Source organism: Mauremys reevesii, linkage group 1 (genome assembly GCF_016161935.1).
Source record: "Mauremys reevesii isolate NIE-2019 linkage group 1, ASM1616193v1, whole genome shotgun sequence".
In the NCBI taxonomy this organism is placed as follows: Eukaryota; Metazoa; Chordata; order Testudines; family Geoemydidae; genus Mauremys; species Mauremys reevesii.
In genome coordinates this window covers 113,738,812-113,759,345 of record NC_052623.1, presented here as the reverse complement: position 1 = coordinate 113,759,345, position 20,534 = coordinate 113,738,812, and the positions used below count along the sequence as shown (strand labels likewise).

The following is a 20,534-nucleotide window of genomic DNA, read 5'->3' as shown; positions in this document are numbered from 1 at the left end:
CAGCTGGCACATTTTCCTTGTGGGCTGAGGTCCCCATCTCTCTGCACCCTCTATTCCACTTGCGGAGGGGAAGGTGTTAGGACTCAGAGCGAGTTGAGTCCTAGGGAGTAGGCTGAAGAGAGCCTATCACTGAGTTATGGGTTATATGGTAGGAGCCCTCTAAGCCCTGCACTGGAACCAATTAAATGCCTGGTGAAGTATAGTGTGGGTGATGGGTGGGTAGTGCCCCTCCTCTGTGTCAGTGTAATAAAAGTTGTGGCCTGCTGTTTAAAATCCACGTGTTAGTTGTCATTTCACTCCTGTATTCAAATCAAAGATGTATAGTACATTTTTCTTTATTTCTTGGTGTTTAATATACAAATTTTTACAATAAAATATATAAATAATGCTATTCTGTATGCACACAATCTGGTATGTTTTTGACACGTATAGGTGTGCTAGACCGAGCTATTTTCTAGTTCATACCACTGCTATTAGCTCTTCATCTAAAACAATACGTAAAAGTTCAAAAGCTATTTAAAACCCCAGGTCTGTAATTCTACTGTGTAGAAAAGCAGCAGCACCAAAGAGAAATTAAGTAGTAAAATGTATAGTAGGAGGCAAGTGGACAAAAGAACTACAGATGAACATCATTGGTGAACCTAATGTATTTTGTAACCATCTGCTATGTCTTAGCCCACCAAACTGATTTGACGACATATTTACTTACCTTGTACAAGTTGGTGCAGGTATAGATAAACTGTGTGTCTGTTCTAGTGTTCTGTGCTGACTAGCTTCTGCGAGAAAGAAAAATACCTATCAAATAATTTATTTGTACTCGGAGCCTTTGTATTCAGAATTTAAAACTGCACTGTATAGAAGGGAGAAGGAAAGAGATAAAGATAATGTTTTACCTCTGCATGCCTGCAGTTGGCTAGTTAACACTTTTCTAATTTCATTTACCCAGGTAGCTTTAATTTCAGGAGTTGGTGCCTATCACAAAAAAGAAACCAGTGATCAAATATTGAAAGCTAGTTGCACTAAACAGTGCCTGCAAAAAAAAACAAACAAACAAACAAACAAAAAAAAAAAACCACAACACCACCACACACCTAGGAAGAGCCCTAAAGAAAAGAAACAAAACTCTCTCCCAGGGCCTGGGGGGAAGGGGAATTATTTTAAGTTTTTAGCTGGTCTGGGGGGGGGGGGGAGAAGGAGAGGGAGACTGGAGTTTTGTCACTGTCAGAGACTTCATTTCTCTAATAAGAAAATTAACAAGACTTTTTTTTATGCAAATTGTTTTTTGTGAAATGTTGGGAATCTTACATTTTTCATCAGAAAGGTCTGGATCCTGCAAACACACACATGCTGACTTTTACACACCTGAGCAGTGTCACTGAAATCAATGGGTAGCTCAGGTGAGTAAAGTTAAGCACATTTGTAAGTTCTTGCAGGATCAGGGGATAAGTTCACACAGTTTTACTCCACTTTTCGGTCAATGATATCGGAACTGTGTCACAAAACTACTGGGCTGCAAGCTGTAGATTAGGTGGTTATAAAATGAGAACACTTTCTCTCTTTTTTGTGTGTGTGGTTTTTTTTTGGTTTTGTTTTTTTTAAAGAGCACCTCTTCTGTTTAAAGTCCTTCTGCATTCATCTCTGTGTGTGGGTTCTATTTTCCTCTCATTATACCAGTACACAGTAATACAGTAAAAAACCCATTACACCTTGTAACATCTTACATATTGTGTCCCAAAAAGCTTTATATTGTTGAATAATACTTCACTTTTTACCTTCATAATTTATCAGAAGAGGAGGGAAATTAAGAGTTATATTTTTCCTCTTTCCTGTCTTTCTGCTGAATGGCTTCTATTACAGCCAATGGGTCACATCCTCAACTGGTGTAAACTATTGTAGCTCCATTGACTTCGACTGAGCAGTAGCGATTTGCACATATTGAGGATCTGGTTAAATGAATCTTACACATATTCAAAGACCTTTATGCATAAACATGAAAAATGCTTCACCAGGCACTTTTTTATGAATCTGGATTGTATAGCGATGTATATAGGCTCCATTTACTTCCCTTACTGGAAGTCAGAAAGCATTACTGGCTCATACCCAAACCAGGAAAGAGTCTCAACTTTTAACCCTCTTCAGGCTACACAAGACTTGCTGCACATGTCTCTACTTAGGCTCCTTGTCCAAGTGACATTGCTAAGACAAACAATTTCTGTAAGTAGGAGCAACACTTCCAAACAGAGCAGGTGTGGAAAGCACCTCACCATTTATTCTGTGAAAGTGCATGGCTCAGAAATTAAAAATGATCAGTACGTAAAACAGAAATATAAGCCAATGAGTTCATTTAAACTGAAGTGAAGCACCATTACCTGAATGATGTAAACTTCTTCTCTCGCATTATACCAGATTTCAAATTTCTTTGAGTCACCTTTAGCATTCTCTGTTATTCCAACAGCTGTCATCTGGCAAACACAACAAACTGATGTTGACATGCTTAATATCAATTAAAATAATGGTAACAGAAGCCCATTAGTCATCTTCTTTTATCCCAGTACATTGAACTGTTTAAACCTATTCAGCAGAGTAATCTTTTCATCACTGATCTGAGGTTTTGCACTCAAGACAAAAGAATATATTGATCATGTACAATCTGTGCATTATGCAGTTGAAGCAGGAGAGTTTTAGGGCGTTACTCTCAGCTGTCACCAATGTGTCAGGATGAAAGGGGAGATTCTGTAAATTAATCAAGGAAGACCCATAAATTATCTCTTATTTAAGGGCCAGATTTGGACTCCTTTACATTTTGGATGACCTTGTTCCCCCAGTAGTCCCAATTGCCAATTTAACATGGATAAAGGGATCGCAATCTGGACTACATTAGCCTAATATGGTTTTGTAATCTCAAAACAGAAGATACTGGAGTTAAAAAAGGGAGGCTATGGAGAGATGGGGATGACAGAAAGGACACAGTAAATAGCATAAAAGGCAGAGATTATAGCAATATTGGCCAGACTTGCTTCAAAGTGCAAATTCCATGCTGCAAAAAATTCTTAGAGGGTTTAAGATAGCAAACCCATAATGTGTTTGGGCCCATAATGTGTTTACAAATAAAGTTATAGGTATAAAATGTCTTCAGTGTGTGAACGTAATATACTGTATTAAAGCAGCTCAAAGGCTTAGGTACGACTTATCTTATTCTTATTATGATTACTAAATAGCTTACGTTTAAGGAATGCTTATAACTGTAGGAAGGTGCTTTTTCATATCCCTCTCCATTTTCTTCTCTCTTTTTACAGAACAACACTGCCTTCTCATGGAGGAACAGGTGCCTTTGCATTGGCTTGAAACGTGCCAAATCCTTCACTTTTGAGTGACCTTTTTTATGATCAGTCCATACATTGAAGGATCCTTGCATTAAAAGCTTGCCTAGTTCATTCAGGTTTCCCTGAAACAAGAACAGTGAAGTTAGTGTCTTTTCAAAATGTAAACATCAACTTAAAAACACATTTCCATTTGAAAATGTTGTTCTGGCAATACTGTTGTTGTTGCCCGAAACTCCCACAATCAGTAAGGGAAGGTGGACCCAAGAATGTTTGATAGCATTAGATAGGCGAACAGAAAACCCCTGTAGAGTGAGTGAGTGTGTTTGTAAAAAAGGTGCTCTATCAAAATGTTTTTTTTTTTGAATAAAAAACAGTTGACATTGTTCCTTTATACATAATTTGTTTGGTTTATTAATCTTGAACTGGGAAGAATTTACACCAAGTTATGTGATGCAAGGTGGTCCAAATTAGCCTAAAGAGAACAGAAGCAGCAATGTGGTTTCTTATTTAGAGTTTAACCATCCTCAACAAAGAAAGGATGAGGAATCCACCATTACATGCAAATTCACATCAACAAATCATATGTAACATTATACATACCCAACAGCACATCAAATACTGAAGAGAAATATGATATAGAATGATGTGAGATTAGCCAAACACAAAAATAAGTCTTATCTGAACCTCTTTACTTTGATGGTCCAGATAAAATGGAACTTGGAGGTGAAATCCTGGCCCTATTGAAATCAATGGGAACCCTACAGAATAAGATTCTAAGGCAAGAAGGAACCATTGTAATCATCTAGTCTGACCTCTTGTATAACACAGGCCACAGAACTTCCCCCAAATAATTCCTAGAGCAGATCTTTTAGAAAAACCTCAATCTTGATTTAAAACTTGTCCATAATGGAGAACCCACCATGACACTTGGTAAATTGTTCCAATGTTTCATTACCCTCACTGTTAAAAATTTCCACCTATTTCCAGTCTTAATTTGCCTACCTTCAACTACCAATTGTTGGATTGTTATACCTTTCTCTGGCAGACTGAAGAGCCCATTATTAAATATAATGTTCCCCAAATAGGTACTTATGGACTGTAATCAGTTCACTCCTTAACCTTCTCTTTATTAAGATAAATAGATTGAGCTCTTTGAGTCTCTCTCTCTCTAAGGCATGTCTTCTAATCCTTTAATCATTCTCATGGCTCTTCTCTGAATTGTCTCCAATTTATCAACATCCTCCTTGAATAATGGACACCAGAACTGGACACAGTATTCCAGAGTGGTCACACCAGTGCCAAGTACAGAGGTGAAATAACCTCTCTACTCCTACTCAAGATTCCCCTGTTTATGCAGCCCAGGAGTGCATTTGCTGTTTTGGCCACAGAGTCATGCGGGGAGCTCATGTTCGTGATTATCCACCATGACCCTCAAATCTTTTTCCAAGTCACTGTTTTCCAGGATAAAGGATGCTATAATTCCTGGGGCTGGTTTTACAACACAATTCCCCCATCAGTTCATCTCTAGAGGAAATTTCCCTCCAAGGATAAAGTATTAGGCATGGGTTAACAAAGCTTTCTTCTGAAACATGTGGCACTGTCTACTGTCAGGCAGTGTACAACACTAGAAATGGACAACTGACATGACAATTCTTATTTTCTTCTTTCTGAGGTACACTGCTGAATAAAACTTTGTATTTGAAGAGGAAAATTGGGATCTACAAAGTGGGATTGGGACTTGTAATAAAATCTATTAAAAGTTTGTATTAGTAATGAGATTGGTGAGAAATATGTAAGAAATCCATTTTCCCATTATTTTTGACAACACAGTTCAGATATTAGTTAAAAGGAAACAGTTGCGTAATCCCATTTGCATTATTATACAAAACGAAATGAGGTGTGTGTATCTGAATAAAAATAATTAAGAAGTGCTGTCACTTACATCATAGCCAGTAATGGCAATCTGGTGCATGGAATCATTGACTGCTTTGAGAATACCTAGTATAGAGGTTAATGCCTCCTGCAGATCTTCAGCTCCTTCACAGTTTTTGCTGTATTTCAGCATTTCCTGTGGAAAAAAACAATGATGCAATGCTCATTCAGTTTTGTAAACAGATAACTATTAATACTCAAGATGAGTGTACTTTCAACACTGCATTTGAGGCAAATTTTCAAAGTTAGCTGATGAAATTTTGTGCAAAAAAACCCCAAACCAAAAATCCGGTCCTTTGTGACATTTTCAATCAAAAATTCCCCACTTGCCACATCTGAAAAAGTCAGAAGGGTCTAAATTCTACTTCTAACCTCTACCACTGACAGGACTTAATTCACACTTAGAGCACTTTACAAACATTAGTAAATGATAAAGTAGGTAAATCTCTGTAAATGAGGCTTATGCAGCCCAATCTTGCAAACCGTTACTATTAAAACGGTGGAAAATTGGCATGAATTTTTGTGGAAAATCTTTCTATTGTTATCTAGCTCTAAAACTGAAGTATAGGTCATGCTCATTTTAAGCTGTTATTATTTATATTGCGGACTGGAGCCCTGGTCACAGATTGAAGCTCCATTGTGTTAGACACTGCCCAAAAACGTAACAAGGAGGAAGTCCTTCACCAAAGACTTTACAATCCAAGTGAAGATGCTCTTTTCTTTTCTACAGCACCAGTCCTGCAGTTTGATCCATGTAGCCCATGTGGTGCTCCACTAACTTCAGGGGGAGATCACATAGGAATTAGGGTTCACTCAGGCAGGTCAGATTGCAGGAATTAAGGATATTTTAAGAGAGACTTCTGAAATCATTTGATTATTCCACTCTTCATATTTAAACAGTCAGCAAAATTCATCCCTGTTATAGCTTGATAAACTTCAATGGATTTGTGCCCAGGGCAAATTTGATCCAAATGTTATTTTTAAATAATTAGTGTACTATAATTTTAAAAACTAGTTTTGGAATCTTAACTTGCTTGTGTGTGAAGCATTTGTTAAAACAAGTAATCTACATGCATGGAAAAGGTTAGGTCTTGAATGTCCATTAAATAATTTATGATGGAAAAAAACAGACGTCTTAAATGTTTGGAAATTTGGTGTAGCATTTTCAAAAATTTCAGGCTTCTAATATAAAACTATAAAATTCAACATTATCATTAGAATCAGAGAAACAAGAGAAGGGAACAAGAAGACGGCAGACTGGGATCTGTCCATTAGCCATCATGACTTGAAAGTACACGTATGTTCTTATTTCTGCTGTCTTTTGGGCTTTTCTCTGGGTAGGATGAGACAAGTAGTGACACACAATTACAAAATGTAATTTTTAAAAATGTGCAACCTTCAAAAGCCTAAGCATGAATACCACTCTGTCTCCCTTACCTTCAGCAGTAACTGGTATTTGGTTATTCTCTGAACAGGTTTCAGTAAGTAGGAATCCAAACTCAGCTTGTGATCCAGTTTCCTCTGACACTCCTAAAATGAATTTAGCACTTCGTTAATACATAAAGTCTTTCTTCTTTCAGCCTTAGAAACATTGAGAAAATATATCAATTTACAAATACAAATATTTTGAAGAAATAAATAAATATACCTGAAAAAATGCAGAATCTGAAAACTGCCTCCATAAGCTTTCAGATCGGGGCTTATTTTGACAGTATTTTTCATAAATCTGGAAATCTTCCATCTGAATTTTGGGGAAAAGGTTGTTGTGAATTCAAGTGCTGAGCTTTTACTAAAAAGTACTTACAATTCTTAGGAATGCCTGCTTATGAGACTAAGAAAAACCAAGACAAACAACAGTAAAATTCCCTGGAACTTTATTGACAAAAAATATTGTTAAAATATTCACTATCATTTTAAAGGATATTATGAATTTGCACATTGTATTGCAGAATTTCAAAACAACATTTTCTTGTTAATTCTTGCTTCAGTTTAAATGTCTGTTAAATATGGACAAGCAGTGGCGGACTTAGAGTTAGTGGGGCCCTGTGCTCAGTTTCATTTTTGGGGCCCTTCCTTGGGACCCAGCCAAGAAAAAGGATCTTCTCTCTTATCTCCCCTCCCGCCCCAATTTTTCATTTTTTTTATTCTTCCTCCTCCTACATGTAATAGGAAGTAAATCAAAATAAAGTGAGGTACCTTGATTGTTTTTGTAGTCACTTATTTTTCCACAGACCACTTGAAAATCGCTGGGAGTCTTGGCGGACCACTTAATGATTTTTCCAAATATTGTTTGTACCATTAGCTAACTATTGTAAAGCGCTTTGGATAAGAGCACTTTAATAAAAGGTAAAAAACATTAGGATGCGGGGTCTGGCCAGGATTTAGGGTGTGAGAGGCGGCTCAGGGCTGGGGAAGGAGGTTGGGGTGTGGAGCACTTACTTGGGACAGCTCCCGTTTGGTGTGGGAAGTGCAGGTGGGGATGTGGGGGATGGGGGTGTGCAGGAGTCAGGGAGGGCAGGGGGCTGGAGGTGTGCGAGGGGGTGCAGGAGTCAGGGCTGGGGGTTCAGGGTCTGGAAGGGAATTAGGGTACAGGAGGGGGCTCAGGGTTGGGGCGTGGAGCGCTTACCTGGGGAAGCTCCCATTTGGTGTGAGGGGTGCAGGTGGGAATGTGTGGGGAGTGTGCAGAAGCTCCCATTTGGTGCTCAGGGTGGGGATGTGGGGAGTGCAGGAGTCAGGGTGGGCACAGGGCTGGGGGAGGTCTGAGGGGGTGCAGATGTCAGGGCAGGGGGCTGGGATCATGGGGGTGCTCCCAGGCCCATCCCACCTCAGCCCCCTGCCCTGAGCAGCTCATGGCATGGGGGTATGTGTAGGGGGAGCGTGGGCCCCTGCCTTTGCTCTGCCCTATCCCAATTCCACCCCCTTCCCCAAGGCCCTACCCCTGCCTCTTCTCGGCCTCCTCCCCCTCCCTCCTAGAGCGACCCGAGTGCCAGCAAACAGCTCTTTGACGGTGGGGGAAGCGCTGGGAGGGAAAGGGGTGGGAACGCAGCATGCTCAGGGGAAGAGGCGGGGGAGGGGAGAGCTTGGCTGCCGGTCGGTGCAGAACCCCAGGACCAGCAGAACCAAGCTTCTGCCCCTGCAGATGCCCGGCCCTGGGGCCCCCTGCCAGGGCACCCTGTGTTTCATTGTAAAGCCGACTTCGTGTACAAGCCATATATATATATATATATATATATATATCCCTTACTTAAACTAATATATTAAAAAGAAATAAGTCTCTATAGTATTATAATAGTAACCATAAGTATAAGCAAACAGTAATAAAATAGAGAGGTGCTCTTTAGAGGTAGGTTGCTATGTCACCAGCTGCATCCAGGTGGTAAATGCTGCTGATGGCTAATCCTTAACAACCTTTGCTATCCATCCAGAAATAATCAGTGCTACTGCCATCAATAGACTCATGTGGTATACTCCTGTGGAGTGGGGCAAAGTCTTTGTAGCACATAATTTATTCAAATACTTTTGCAGTTTTTCTGTTTGGGAGTTATCTGCATACAGATCTGAATTTGATGAATTTGTACATTAAATCCCCCAACTGGTTGTGCATTAGTCAATGTCTTCATTGGGTTTTACTATTTGTTATTCAAGGGTATGTCTGATCACATAAGCCATGTGGTATTATTTCTGCTCTCTGACTGTACGATTGAAACTTTTTAAAGTAGAGAAACGTTTGTGTTATATTCACATAGGCATTTATGAACCTATCATCTTCTGAGTCAAATTTGCCCCTGTAGAGAGGGCCAAGACAAAGCCTAAGTTCTACTTTAGCCCTCTAAATAGTTTAAATGGGGCTTACATGTTACATAGGCTTCATATTGGCCCTCTGCAGAGTAGTGAGTTTCATTTTCTGACCAAAAGTGCTACAGGTTGTGAATATTATGAAAGCAAATGCAAGTTTTTATTTTAATGAATATTTGCTATTCGTTTTTTTATTGTAGTATTTACCAGCTCTACTCTCTTTTCGGTTTCTCTTCTATTTCCCCTGTGGAGATAGCCCAGTTTCTTTGTGGCAAGCATCTTGAATATCATGTTTGGGTTTAACTTGGGGAAGAAGCTAGTCTTTAAATCAAGCAAACCTATTCATATATTTAAAAGCAACACTTATGGAGTCTAGCCCACTATTTTGGGAGCAAACGCTGGTGTTAAACAACTGCTTTAAGTCACATGTGTAACTATAATAGCATTGAAAACATTCACCCACATGGATCACTATGTTAGCTAACATTTCAATGTTTTAAAACAGGGGTGGGCAAACTTTTTGGCCTGAGGGCCACATTGGGGTTGCAAAACTGTATGGAGGGCTGGGTAGGAAAGGTTGTGCCTCCCCAAATAGCCTGGCCCCCGCCCCCATCCAACCCCTCCCACTCCCTGACTGCCCCCCCATCCAAACCCCCCTGCTTCTTGTCCCCTAGCTGCCCCCTCCTGGGACCCCACATCCCTAACCGCCCCCAGGACCCCACCCCCTATCCAACTCCCCTGCTCCCAGTCCCCTGACCCCTATCCACACCCCTGCCCACTGACAGGCCCCCCCAGGACCCCACACCTATCCAACCCCCCCATCCCCTGACCACCCCCAGAACCTCTGTCCCATCCAACTGCCCCTGCTCCCTGTCCCCTGACTGCCCCCCAGAACTCCTGCCCCGGCCAGGAGCTCAAGGGCTGGGCAGAATGGTCCTGCAGGCCGCATGTGGCCCGCAGGCCATTGTTTGCCCACCTCTGCTTTAAAAGTCATGTTGGCTCATTCAGTGGAACAGTTAATGGGTCATTCAATTCTGACCTCTGAGTTGAAGAATTTGCATTGATTTTAAAAATGGATATTTGTCCTCATTTACAAAGAAAAATATTATTGTAAAAAACCCTCACAAATGCATTATAAAGTATTAATGGCTGCAGCAAACAATGGCCCAATTTTAGTCTGGGCACTCAGTAAATTACAATGGCATTGCACCTATTTTTATGTAACCCCTTTAGAGGGGAGTGCTCCTGAAATACCATAATGGGCCTCTAGTGGACTGGCTCATTCACTACAGCATCTAAAGCCCATTTATGTTCTCTTCACTATGATGGGTTTCCTGGGGTGATGCCCTTGTAGGTGAACCAAGAACCCTGAGGAGAAAATGGAGAAGGCTGCAGCCAGACCTCAGAGCTGGGTTACATTTACAAGGCCTGAATTTGGCACTATGACTTCCCTACGAGGGAGTATCATCACAGTCTCAGTTCCAGAATGATAAATGGCATTAAATGACCACAAGGACCACCCCGACCCCCTCCTGTCCCCCAACCTCCCGACCCACCTCTGATCTCCCTCCTGCCCTCCAAACCCCTCAGTCCCAGGAGCATGCTCCTGCACCCTCAACCGCTCATCCCCAGCTTCACCCCAGAGCCTGACCCCCAGCTGGAGCCCTAACCATCCTCCCCCTCACCCCCCACCCCTTGCCCAAGCCCCCTCCCTTACCCTGAACTCCTCATTTCTGCCCCCACCCAAGAGCCCACACCCCCAGCTGGAGCCCTCACTCCCTAATCCCAAATTTTGTGGGCATTCATGGCCAACCATAAAACTTCCATACCCAGATGTGGCCCTCGGGACAAAAAGTTTGCCCACCCCGGTCTAGTAAAACGCACTGTATACATGATACATACCCTTTCCAGAAAACACCTTCCCACCAGCTCTGGGTATTCTATGTAATTTTCTAGTTCTTTCAAGAATATTCTACAAAGAAGATAACTTTGTTAGGTCATATGACAAAATACCCTAAATAAAAAACAGTTGTAATAGCCTAAGGAAGTCTACGTTTTCTCCATAGAATTCGTTTCCTAAAGTTTAGAAAATATCAGAGCTGTAATATTGTATAGGTTGAACCTCTCTATTCTGGCACTCCCTGGTCTGGCAAAATTCATGGTCCGGCATAGGTGCCGATTCTGTGGGTGCGCTGGGGTTGGAGCACTCATGGGGAAAAATTAGTGGGTGCAGAGCATCCACCGGCACCAAGCTCTCCCTTCTGCCCCCCTCCCTCTGCGCCTCTTGCATGCCAGTGGCTCCGCGCTTACCAACTCTTCCTCCTCCCTCCCAGCACTTTCAGAGCGCCACAAACAGCAGATTCATAGCGTTCAAGCTCCAGGAGGGAGGGGGAGGACCTGGGGCTGGCAGCTGGGACCCTGGAAGACATGGGGCCAGTGGCTGGGACCTGGGGCCAGCAGCCAGGACGCTGGGTGGCAGCGGGTCCCCCAGGTGGGGGGGCAATGCTGGGCGCAAAGCCTGGGGGTGTTGTATCACCCCACTGCACCCTACTTCCCATGCCTATGGAGACCCGCTGGCACTCTGCAGTGACCTCCCATGGTTCGGCAAATTCCTGAGTGTGCCGGACTAGAGAGGTTCAACTTGTACTACAAAACTAAACATGCTCACCCATCTCATTATTTGAAAGGGACACCAATTTAAAAACTACATTTCTGAAATTTTTGTTTAACCTACTGTTAGAAATGGTACAGAAGATTACTATAACTGAATGGGATTGGAGAAAAATGTTTTCCGTTTGTTTACTTTGTGCATCTGGCAGCATTTTGTGCTATTTCCTCTAGATAGTTTCACATTGTGTGTGGACTTTTCACCCAAAAAGAGTGAGAAAAACATTTAAAGAAATAGAAAAATGTGATTGTAAAACCACATACATTGGCCCAAGGGCAAGTATCGTATGTGAAACTACTTTAAAAAAAAACCTAACTTGATCACATGTTGGCAATTTTCTAATCAAAATTGTTGGCCAAATCCTACATGACTGTATAAGGAATGTAACAATTGTCCTTCATACTTAACTTTTTAAATTATATTTTTATCTTTCCGATACCAGTTCCAATTCTGCCCTGTGGGGGAAGATCTGCTAAACAGTAGCCATTAATTCAAACTCCTGTGAAAGGTCAATTTCCCTAATAGAGTGTAAATTCAGCAGCCATAACCATACAGAAGAATATCAAGGTTGGGATAAAATGGTTAGTGGCTGAGGCAAGAAGTTAATACTTAGCGGCAGGAAGAAAAGACCCATATCCAGGGATCGGTCATGTTATTATGGAGTGACGACAGTAACTTTGTAATGGTTGCAAGACAGTTTGTATTATATTTGAAACTGTTTAACTTCCTCCATTAATTGGGTGAGTGAAAGGACAGACTGCACACAGCAAAACGCTGGTTGTTTTATGCTTTTTGCAGATATTAGATAGCTTCACACAGCTCTATGCAAGGTTCCTTGTCTTCCTTAGGTACTTTGCCTTCTTTTTCCTATGCAATATGGATTTAAATGTATCAGATACTGAGGATGGACTAAGTCAGCATCCTTCAATATGATTTAAAAAATCTGAGACCCCTCCCTCACCCAAGCAGTACTACATAAAATGGTATAACATAACTGAAAACATTCGTTCTCTTACCCTCACCCACCCATTCACTCTCAGCTTTTTTGATTGAACACAAACACTAACCTGTTGTGAAAGTGATAAATTTCTTCCATATTCCCAAACAAAATATCCTTCTTATTTAGGAGCCCTGGTGAAATGAGATGCATCATTAAAGGGTTGTCCATCTCTGACGCATACCCCTGTGACATGGAGAGAGGCAGATTAATTAGTTCCAACACCTGTCTCCCTTCCACAAATCAGTCTGCTAGCAGCCAATAACACAGAAGATTTCTGCATCAATTATGTAATGTTAACACTTCCAACATTGCTTTTTGACTGCTATCAAAACAAATGCTCAGAAGGATTGTACACACACATTCATAATCTCTAAAGAGTTAATTTGAAGAATTACTGAAATGTTCTTGTTAAATAAGAATGCAACTAAATTTACACAATCACCGCATTCAAGGCAAAACTAGCATATTTCCACATCATTTATTCGTATGTAATTTGCAATTTTTTCGTAACTCTTTGAAACTATCAGTTGAAATGTATAAAGGCTAGCTATAAGGTTGTCTATGCAACCTTAAACACCGATATTTCAGACGACTGTTCTTGCTCACCCACATTTATAACGCTACTGCAGGTAATAAAAATCATTGCAGATCCTGTCCATTTTAACACATAAAAAAATGCATGCAAAGTTGTTTTAAGTCTGACTTTCAAATGTAGACATTATCCACTGGGCACTATGAGCCAGATTCTCTGGTCTAATCACTAAGCATAGTTCAGGAGGGGAGAATGCAAAGGTGGCTTTAGACCATCACTGCTATTCCCTAAGCCCTGGGGACACTGGGGTAGTCCACCCAAAATGATTTCCAGACAGATAATACATAGGGCAAACAAGGTTTTTTTTTTTTGTATTGTACATTTGCTAGAATTTATTAATTAAAGGATAAACTACTGAAGGTGTCGGCTCCTCAGATGAGTAGCTCCACCAACAGATATATGGATAAATAGACTTACCTCAAGAACACAAAGAAGTTCTTCCACATATGCTCGTTCAGTTTCAATAAGTTCATTAATTACATGGCTGTTAACAGAGATTATTAAGGACTGTTAATTTCACAGACTAATGAATCTCCTTATAAAATTCCTTAGCCTATTTTACAGACACAATTAATGCTGAATATAAATATCATATATATTTGCATATCCATATTTTATGTCAAAATGTCTTTCCCAAAAATGGGAGGGGTGGTGGATGCTGTTTAAATCAGAAGATTATATACTGAGGCAGCAGATTGTGACATCAAATGCTCTAAGCCTGAGTTCTGCTTCATTTTCAAGTGCTGCTGGAGTCAGAGCTGCAATGTGCTACTGAAGATAGATTTTTACATTTTAAATTCAGTTGGTCATTTGATATTCAAGCCATTTTATGCATCAGTATTTATGGCATATGATGAAGAAATATCATGCCATGTCTCTGTCACATTTGTTTCCCACAGTTAACATGGATTTCTTTTCCTCCCTATGGTTTTGGGTGAGTGTAGTGTCACATGCTCGTGAACACATGGAACTAACAGTGATGGCTAGAGTCGGCTATAATGAAGGGTTTTTCAGATCGGTGAGCCAATACAGTTCAGTCTGCAAACCCTGCTACGCCAACCCCAGATCTGTACCGGACCAAGATTACTAATTTTGGAATTCATATGGTGGTTCTGTGATGTGGACAAAGGAATACGAGGGACTTCCTTGAGATTTCCCCAAGATAGAGTTTAAGGCCAGAAGGGACTGACAGCTCATATAGTCTGACCTTTGTATATCTCAGGTGATGGTACAAAATGACTGGTATCTGTCCTCGTCATCAGCCTATTTAACCATCTGATTTTTGCCGCATCAGGCACTGGGATCTCAACCCGAAATTCCAAGGGGGGGGGGGGGGAACTATATGGGGGATCTACGGCTGCCTACCACCAGTCAATGCATGCTCCAGAAATCGGCGCCCTCGGACCGACGTGCGTACACCACCGATTTGTGTTGTTGTGTGTGGCGCGCACACATTTTTATTAATCTTGTTTTGTTAAACCGGTTGTAAATTCGAATAATAAAATATGGCACAGGCCACTAACATCACACCCAAGAGCCAAAATTAGAACGAAGCACCACAGTCCATAGGAGACCAGACCATTAGGTCAGGCAGAAAATTGGGAGAAATTCTTTCGTGATCCCACATATGCTCAGCACGTGAGCCTGAGCATGTGAGCAAGAACTAGCCAGCCAAGCACCTGAGAGAATTCTCAGCACCACCTCAGAGCACTGGCTCACCCAATCCAGTGCCCCATCTCCAGCAGTGGCCATCTCTAATGCTTCACAGGAAGGAGAAAAACACCCACCAGAATACACTGGGGCAAGGGGAACCTTTCCTGACCCCTGCAGGGGACTAGCTGAAGTCCTGAAGAATCAGATATTAGGAACAAACAACATGAACTGGAAGTGACCCCCAGGTCTGCTGAGCCCTGAACCCTACTACCACAAGCAACCCCATCATACAGTCCCACTCAAATTTGTCAATCTCACTCCTAAAACTGATTAAGTTGCTTGCTGCCCACAACTCCTACCGGGAGGCTGTTCAGAAACTCACTCCTCATGCTTAGAAACCTTCTTCTAATTTCCAGCCTAAATGTATTGATGGCCAGTTTTTACACATTTGTTCTTCAGTTTAAACACAGATCAACCAGCCACACAAATTTCAGGAAAAAGTATGGTGACCAAAACCTTTGGTAGTTTATTTAAGGCTTGATAACTATTCAAACCTCTAATACCTATCTGAACTGAAACTTTAATATCCCCTTTCACTAATGCATTTATCATGGAAAGTTGGCCTGGAGGAAGTAACATTAGGTACATGGTACAACCAAAATACAATCTGCAGACTAAAAATGGGAAAATATCATCCAATGTAGCCCACAGAGCACAACTGATTCACTTCCACTAGCTTAGATTACCTTCCACAAGTCTGGAGCAGGGATCGGCAATCTTCGGCACGTGGCTCGCCAGGGTAAGCAATCAATGGAGGCTGCGGGAAGACACGGCCAGCACATCCCTCAGCCCGCGCCGCTTCCCGCAGCCCCCATTGACCTGGGACGGTGAACCGCGGCCAATGGGAGCCGCAATCGGCCGAACCTGCGGACGCAGAGGGTAAACTAACCGGCCCGGCATGCCAGGGTGCTTACCCTGGAACGCCATGTGCCAAAGCTTGCTGATCCCTGGTCTGGAGGCTTGATTCAGAGAAACCCATGAAAGCTCAGATGCTCTTCTGAATCGTAACCAAATGTAAAACTAAACAGTTTTCTTAAGGTTCACTTTTCAAAAGTTACAGCATCGTCTTAATATCTGTTGATTTAATCTTGTCATAAACAAGGGGATACTTAAATAATCCCAGCAAGTTGCAGTCTTGCGCCAGGGGAGAAGATGACAACTGCAATGCTGGGGGTGTCATGCTCAATGTGCAGTCGAAGGTATGCTTTTACAGAAGGTTTATACAGCTGGTTAAAGGAAGCAGAGCACAAAACCAACCACGAATGAGGCTGGAATATGCAATTTTGAGGAGTTTAAGAAATCTAAATCCACCCATATCACTCTTGCTGAAGGAAGACAACTTGTAAGGGAGCATGCAAGATGGAAGTCCATTTTACGCACTTCCATGGCTACATCATAGTCATGTGAATCTGCTGAACCAAATGGTAATGGTAGACCTTGATCAGTCCAATCAGAATAACATGCTGGCTGTTGTCTACCAAGCTGTACCCACCTTCGTAACACAGCTAGGTTTTCTTCATCATCCATCACAGATCCACCTCTGCTTTGACGGATTTCACTCATTTCATTCTGGAACACAACATGAAAAAGTATGTCAGAGAGAAAATAGGAAAATGTACTTCCAATCTATTTGCTATACCACTGACATATGGAACTATTATTTTATTTATAACAGAGGCTGCAACTATTAACAATGAAGGAAACTATGAGGCAAATTCAAGGACAAAAGAATGAAAGTTTATCAGATGGTCTTGGGGAACATCAGAACATTTGGATAAATGGAGTGTCCCACAAAAGAGGAAGCCAGCCCACCAGCTTAGAAAGGTCCTGCTTTTGCTTTTCTTCCAAGCAAAAATGATCTCAGGGCAATGGTACCAACCTAGAGGACAAAATGGAACTCTGTTTTCACCACAAATTGATTTACCAGAGCTCTCGTCTGGGGCTCTGTGTTTCTTTGAGTTCTGTGACTTCACAAAGCACTGACTTTCTCTAGTTCTCTGTGTGTGCGCTTGCACACTGGAGAGAATGATCAAGATAAAACAAATTCAGAATTACTTTTAGTCTTCTGTAGTTCATTCTCCGGAGCATGTTATCTTCTGTGTTGGACACATAGTCAGAGCCTCTTCGAAGACCTGGTACAGAATCAAACAGCAGCTGTTAAACTGGAGCAGGTTTGACAGAGGTCTTTTGTATAACCACAGACAATAACTTAAATTCTCTTCAAGTTCATTGGTGTAGTGCAGGAACCTGATTTAATAGCTTTTTGCAGCAATTTACCTGGAGAGACACAAGGAGATTTTACAAAGACTTCAGGTCTTGGTGCCACTGGCTGAACTGGACGGGTCTGCTTAGCTGCCAGTTTTTTAAGGCTCACTTGTCTCTTTTGAAACATTTCTTCCATGCTTTCCTGCTTTTGAAAAACTTTTTGCACATGTTCCTGTAGAAATAGCATAAAATTATCACGATTCTGAATAAACTTACAAGACATGCTGTCATTTATGGTACAATAACCTCCAATATGTGCAGCTTTTATACAGCATATAAAAAGGAACATGTAGAAATAATGTTCTAAACTTTAAAGAGAAATTCTTCCCTCATTCTAACTAAAATATAATTTAGAATGCCAGACTGAGATATTTAGTTCCAATTACATTAGTGTACATCACCATCAAAACATTTCACTGCTGACCAGGTTGTAAATTTAGGGAAATCAAATAAATTATGATTGATTCAAACTTCCACATTAAGGGTAAATGTTTCAAAAGTACGTAAGTGGCATACGAGTCTAAGTTCCTATTTTTAAAACTGACTTCAGCACTTAGGAGCTTATCATCATTGAAAGTAAGTGGAGCTTTGGGTACATCTACACTACCTGTTGGATTGGCGGGTAGTGATCGATCTATCGGGGATCGATTTATCGCATCTAGTGTAGTGTAGTGATCCCTGATCGCTCTGCCGTCGACTCCGGAACTCCACCGCGGCGAGAGGCGGAAATGGAGTCGATGGGGGAGTGGCAGCGGTCGACTCACCGCCGTCCTCATGGCCAGGTAAATCGACCTAAGATACGTTGACTTCAGGTACACTATTCGCATAGCTGACGTTGCGTATCTTAGGTCGACTCCCCTACCCCCAAGCGTAGACCTAGCCTTAGACTCTTAAGTGCCAGAGTCACTTTTGAAAATGGGACCTATACTCCTATGTCACTTAAGGATTTAGGACAACTTAATTACATCACATAATAGAATAGCTAAGAATGGTAAGAGACACACATGAGAGTGACATTGCATTTAGAACAATTCATTTTTCTAAAGAGCATACACGTCACAGAATCAGTATTTGCTAACATGTAACACATCACAAGAACTCATTTGAAAGAATATCTTTTGAACACTACTATCCAAGAAACTAGGGCCACTGCTACATATCCCTGATGTATTTGGCAGCAAACCAGAGGCAGGAGTTGGGCGGGGGGAACACAATCAAGCTAGAGGCATGTTTGTCTTGTGACTCCCAGTCACATCCACTGGTGCACGGTGCCCTAGAAGAGGTAGAACTGCTAACTATCCTATATTAAAGCTGTCATAGCGGCTGGCCTTGGCTGCTGCAGGGGAAGTCTTTAAAGGGGAAGACCATCCCTTCCTCCTCCATACCCCAATAAATAAAAGCAGTCCTGGGTCCACATAAAAGTAGGGCTGGGCTAGAGTAATACTGGTGCTGCAGTTCCCAGAGGCCCCCCAGGGCTGCTACCTGCTACTGCAGGTGGAGCTGGTGAGTAGAATGAGCAATCAGGCTCAAAGTGCCAATAACAATTCAGTGCCCTAGGAGGCCAGCTATGCGGTTTACCATTAACATCAGCCCTGCAAGAAACCAAATCTAAAATTAACAGTGACTGTAAACATATGTGCACATGCATAAATCCTAAGGGTACCATTAGGTCCTGGTTGAAAACGGGTTCATATAGTTGGTAAACTTTATTCGGTTCCTTGATTTTATTGTCTGCCCCTGTGTCCAGGAATTTCTCAATCTCCTGCAAAGCTGATTCTGCACCGTCCTGGGACTGGCATTTGTCTACAGGCTGTGACGCTAGCAGGTAAATGCCTTCATCACACCACCTCATGGACTGGAAACACACAACGAAAACAGGAAAGAACACACATCAGTGGAAACACTTAAGTGAATGGTTAGCAGAATACATTTCACACATTTACAAAATGTTCAGTTATGTGAGGGGGGGAAAAAGTCAGATTTCTGATTTTTTTCCTCCCTATTAGCAAATACCTGTTTTACACTGGAAACATTCTTCCTTTACTGGTCATTATTTACTTCTCAAACATATGGGGTCATCACATGTTTGCAATATTATTAGCAAGTGAGATAGGAAGCAGAACTATTTCATATAAAATTTACCTTCTCCAATAGACTATGCAGTTCCAGAGATTTGTTAAGAAGACCTCTCCTCTTTTCTGTCTCTGTAGCAAATGCATCACAGAGATGATGGAGCTCATTGCACTTTGGAAGAATGGAGTCCACAGCATAGTGGTTGTTTTGAACAAGCTGGTCACCTTGAGAAGCTAGCACCCTAGCTTTTCCTAAGGATTCCTAAGAAAGCAAAACATTTTTAAAATACTAGATTTAGTTAGAATGTTAGGGTTAACATTCTTTAAAAAGCTCCCAAAATAAAACTCAAACATGTATTCTGCTATGAAAAAGTGCATTTATTTGCTATGCAAATAATTTCATTTATTAAATTGTTAACTGTTGCATTGTCTAATAAATAAAGGTGTTTTCCTGTCTTTCCAGATGTCCAAATACTTCGGTGCTCCTCTTCAATATAGTACTTGTGTGCTTCACAAACATGAATGGATTTAATCTCAACACCTGTGCAGTCAGACATACTATCATTATTTTACAGATGGCGAGCTGAGGCACAGACAGATTAAATGACTTGTTCAAAGTCACATATGAAAGCTGTGACAGAGCCAGGAATCAAACCCACATCTCCTGAATCCCAGACCAGTGCCTTAACCACAAGGCTTTACAATGGTTATCTATATGGATATAACTATTCCACTACAAAATATACATAAGGAAACTGAAAAAAAAATGTTCTCCATTTGTGTGTCCACACTAGAAATGTTTGCCAGTCACATTTTTAATGTTTTTGATAGTCTTATCAGTTCTAAATTTTAATGACATTGGTTGTTTTAATCATTGGGAGGAAAAGACACTCATTCTATCCAGTTCTGAGTTTTGGCTCTGGGTCATAAAATATATATTCACTAATTCTGCACTTTTTTTTCCCCAAAAAGCAAAAATATACTGTAGACTAAGAAATACGGAGAAATTACAAGAACATACACGTGATTTTTCTTCAAAGTTGGCAAGATCCTTCAGAATGTGCTCCACATGTGAAACGCTGTTTCCCACATCTGTGAAAGCTGATAACCTCTCGGATGCAATACTCAAAGCTGCTTTGACCTGAAATGAGAGACAACTGTATATCCAAGAGGG

The 20,534-nt window shown here is 41.3% G+C and overlaps 1 protein-coding gene and 1 long non-coding RNA gene across 20 annotated transcripts in view; one reads left to right on the top strand and one right to left on the bottom strand.

The window, feature by feature from the left end:
- The window catches only part of LOC120401375, a 33,922-nt gene extending 30,497 nt beyond the window's left edge, over nt 1–3,425 (top strand). Inside the window, exon 3 of the long non-coding RNA XR_005596418.1 lies at nt 3,297–3,425. This is a non-coding gene — a long non-coding RNA (uncharacterized LOC120401375). The remainder of the gene's footprint in view (nt 1–3,296) is intronic.
- Nucleotides 1–20,534, bottom strand: part of MCF2L (MCF.2 cell line derived transforming sequence like) — a 251,774-nt gene that overhangs the window by 11,368 nt on the left and 219,872 nt on the right. For all 19 annotated transcript variants that reach the window (XR_005596398.1, XM_039531149.1, XM_039531159.1 and 16 more), the window contains 16 exons: nt 20,382–20,501; nt 19,431–19,622; nt 18,952–19,143; nt 17,301–17,460; nt 17,079–17,155; nt 16,516–16,592; nt 13,728–13,794; nt 12,786–12,901; nt 10,953–11,022; nt 6,904–6,996; nt 6,693–6,785; nt 5,266–5,391; nt 3,224–3,445; nt 2,370–2,462; nt 894–972; nt 710–776 (listed from right to left, as the gene is read on the bottom strand). Coding sequence is in view for 18 of the 19 variants with exons in the window: in XM_039531149.1 (XP_039387083.1) it covers nt 710–776; nt 894–972; nt 2,370–2,462; nt 3,224–3,445; nt 5,266–5,391; nt 6,693–6,785; nt 6,904–6,996; nt 10,953–11,022; nt 12,786–12,901; nt 13,728–13,794; nt 16,516–16,592; nt 17,079–17,155; nt 17,301–17,460; nt 18,952–19,143; nt 19,431–19,622; nt 20,382–20,501 (1,844 nt within the window). In the remaining variant the exon portion in view is untranslated. The remainder of the gene's footprint in view (nt 1–709; nt 777–893; nt 973–2,369; nt 2,463–3,223; nt 3,446–5,265; nt 5,392–6,692; nt 6,786–6,903; nt 6,997–10,952; nt 11,023–12,785; nt 12,902–13,727; nt 13,795–16,515; nt 16,593–17,078; nt 17,156–17,300; nt 17,461–18,951; nt 19,144–19,430; nt 19,623–20,381; nt 20,502–20,534) is intronic.